We start from the raw sequence: 3355 nt of genomic DNA, 5'->3' as shown, positions 1-3355 counted from the left end.
GGTACATCGAGGACGTTCCGGTGGACCTCCGTTGGCCCCATGCTCGACGAATCCGGGCCGACACTGCACCGTCAGATAGTCCCCAGGGTCGTAGTAGAACTTCAGCGGCGCTATCAAACCATTCGGGGGATCACCCGGGTACGGACACTGGGCCTTACCTACGCGGGACAAAGAAAAACCACAACGGGTTAATGGGCCGGGATTGAGGAATTAAATTATAGCTGAGACACTAACTAGAGGGGATTCTGCACACTCATAAACACGGAACGTCGTGACTCGGGCCAGTCTCAGAGTATCTCGGAACCAATTCGGGAGGGATATCAATTGATTGCGTTCGACAGTCAAGCAAACTTTGGGATTAGATTTTTGGCGATACATTCGTTTCTGAGGTCTCGAGCAAGCGGAAGAAATCTGTTTTTTTTTTCTTTAACCGTGTTGTTTCTAAGCAAATTCCTAGGGATCTACTGCTGCGACTCTCGGTCACAAGATAATGGTAGGTACATCAAACACGAACGAGGAAGAAGGATAGTGGCGTAGAAACAGCGAATAGATTTGCCGGAATGGTTTACTTACAAAATGGTGGCGGATGGGACCAGAAACCGGTCTCCGTGCACACAATCGACGCCTCACCGACCAACATGTGACCCTCGGTGCAACTAAACGTTACCAAAGCTCCCACGGCGTAGCGACGCTGTCCGAATGTGTTCAGGCCACTGGTTCCGTCGATTCTTCCATTTATCGGGACAAGCGGCTGAGGACATTGAATCGCTGAAAATGAAAACCAAAAAAAAATAGAACCTTACATGACACTACAATAACACAAATATCATACCGCGACATCTGGGGATGGGTCCACTCCACCGGCCATTCGGTTCGCATTCTAGCCCGGGTGGACCGCTGAGTCGATAGCCCCAGGCGCATCGGAATACGGCCCGGCCCCAGGCCGAAGTATTCAGCTCCACCAAACTGAGGTGCGGATCCTCCAGGAACAGCGGCGGACATTGGATCGGGTGACAATTCGGGGACGGAGAGGACCAGTTTCCTAGAAGCAATACAATTAGGTATCAATGGGGTGAGTTTTTTTGAACACTAGTTCCATTTCCCAATAAGAGATGGCGCTCATCAAAATGGTTCCTTTAGACAAAAATTTGTATGGAAAAATTGAGAGTTACATTTTTTAAATTTTTTTGACGTACCTGGCACACTTTTTCAAAACTTCTAAAGGTTCCCACACATTTTCCGGATCGTTTGCCCCCGGTGCTGATATCGAACGAGGTGGTGAAAGTTGTTAAAATCGCGAAAAACTGTCGGTGAGAGCGTAATTTTTTTTGTTTTGATTTTCTATTTTGGGGGCAGCAGGGCTGCCAGTTAGAATGTTGGAATTTTTATGTTTCGTGAAATTTTCTTAGTTTTAAGCGGGCCATATGACTACACCACATTTGTACAAATGCGATGAAATTCGAAGACATTCTGTCGCTGTAAACAGGATTTGCATCGTGTATGGCACTGCTTGAATGAGCGCTCAAACGGTTTGGGTAAAATCGGTCCTGATCGAAATATTTTGTGCAAACCACCCTCTGTGGTGGTTTTTTGTTGTTGCTGATGCTCTTTTCGCCAGCAATCGTTTGTTTGTACCGTGTGTAGGCGAGCATAAATCAAACAATCGTCGTAAAATCATCTAATTTGTACATGCCATTTGTGTAGTCTATGACCCGCTTTACACATAAACATATGAAGAAAATTTCAATATTGGATTTGTTTTTTTAATGATACCAGTTTAAGTAAATTGTAAAGGCTGATGTTAAGCTGTCCTGATAAATTCATGATAGTACTGTTACAAGGATGTGATTGACCTTGGTAAATTGTAAACAATTTGTTTGCATAAGATTTGTAACTTACAATCGACTCCCTTGACGTCTACGATGTATTTTAACCATACGCTCGAATGGTTCTCTTAGAATTCATTTATAGACCATATTAAAACTCTAAATCTATTCAGTATTTGAACCAATTATATAATATGATTATCGTCAATATTGTTTGAATAAAATCTATAGTTTTTTTATTCGAGGTTGTAAGTTTCTTCATAAAAATGGGTTCCTGAGTAAATGTTATGCCACAAAGCAATATTGTTATTGTTAAGCCAACTGGGTTGGGTAATAGTTAAAACTAGAAGGCGGCATTCTGTACTGGTCGGAGAAATGGGTTGGGACTAATTTCAGGAACCAATATTGATAAATCGGCAGTTCTACATAATTAATACGAAATCACATTTTTCATACTTCAAAATGATTTAAAGGTTATCATTTGGCAACCCTTTCGATTCCAATCCGTTTTTGTTTTGCTTTATTCTCCTTTTCTACACGATTGTAAATGTTCCCAGCGATGTTCCAAGAGGTAATTTTCATTAACAAAAATATTAATCTTAACACATATGAGAAAGGTTTTTTTTTAATATTTCAGCAACATATTCCCTGATGGAGACAAGTCACGGAGAGCGAAACCATCCTGACGTCTGGATCCAGCAGCTACGCCAACGTTCGGGTGGACACGGACACGGATGGTGTATCGAAAATGAGACCTGCACCTAGCCCAACAAACACTTTTTGCTGCATAAACGCTGAAAAAATATTGTGGATCAATTTTTAATCAGCAATCTGGCTGAAAGAAGGCCTCAAAAATTTACTGATTCACTTGTCTTCAGCCTTTAATCATCTTGATCTGGAGAAGTTATTCAGCTAACGTCATTAAACGTCAATTGACGGATCAACCCAAAAAAAAAGTCCAATGCCTGTCTGTCAGATGTTTCGCACCAACTTTTTCCCCTCTGTGTTGTTTTTTTTTTCGTTTCAATTACCCCGAACTTCAAATCTCCAGCCAAAAAACTAAAAAAAAAACTAAACTATTTAAACTTCAATTTTTAAGGCTAAGAGCCTTTTCCTCTCAATAAACTGGTTAACATCTGGCTTAAATTTATCCTATCATTCCTGCACCACCGTAAGAAATGTACTAGCTGCGATAGACATTGATTACATGTTGGAAATATACCGTCCTAAAGCATTGATCTGCGCCTATTATTCTTTTCATTTTTTTTGTTTACTGTTCTCTTTAAAAGCTTACGATCTAGACCTAAGCAAACAATTGCAAACATACAACACGAGTTTGGTATGAGCTGATTCAACGCAAGAAAGTACCAACAGTTTTCAGTTTTCTAAAACAAACTCGCTTAAGATTGGATCGTTGAAACGAGAAAACACAATTTTAGGTTCATTTCATAGACTATGTTTTGATTACTAGTCAATCTGGGAACCAAAAGATAACCGTGTATCATTGAGATTTTCAAAACCAAAAATTT

The 3355-nt window shown here is 40.6% G+C and overlaps 1 protein-coding gene across 1 annotated transcript; it reads right to left on the bottom strand.

The window, feature by feature from the left end:
• Positions 1 to 5: 5 nt before the first annotated feature.
• On the bottom strand, positions 6 to 1046 carry LOC129759319 (locomotion-related protein Hikaru genki-like; the record flags this gene model as incomplete). The annotated part of the gene is made up of 3 exons (XM_055756724.1): positions 6 to 158; positions 574 to 768; positions 833 to 1046. Coding segments are annotated over 3 exons (562 nt in total), but the record flags the coding sequence as incomplete, so codon positions are not given.
• Positions 1047 to 3355: the final 2309 nt, after the last annotated feature.

The sequence above is a fragment of the Uranotaenia lowii genome, unplaced genomic scaffold (genome assembly GCF_029784155.1).
Source record: "Uranotaenia lowii strain MFRU-FL unplaced genomic scaffold, ASM2978415v1 HiC_scaffold_1387, whole genome shotgun sequence".
NCBI classification, from domain to species: Eukaryota; Metazoa; Arthropoda; class Insecta; order Diptera; family Culicidae; genus Uranotaenia; species Uranotaenia lowii.
This window is presented reverse-complemented; position numbering and strand designations above follow the sequence as displayed.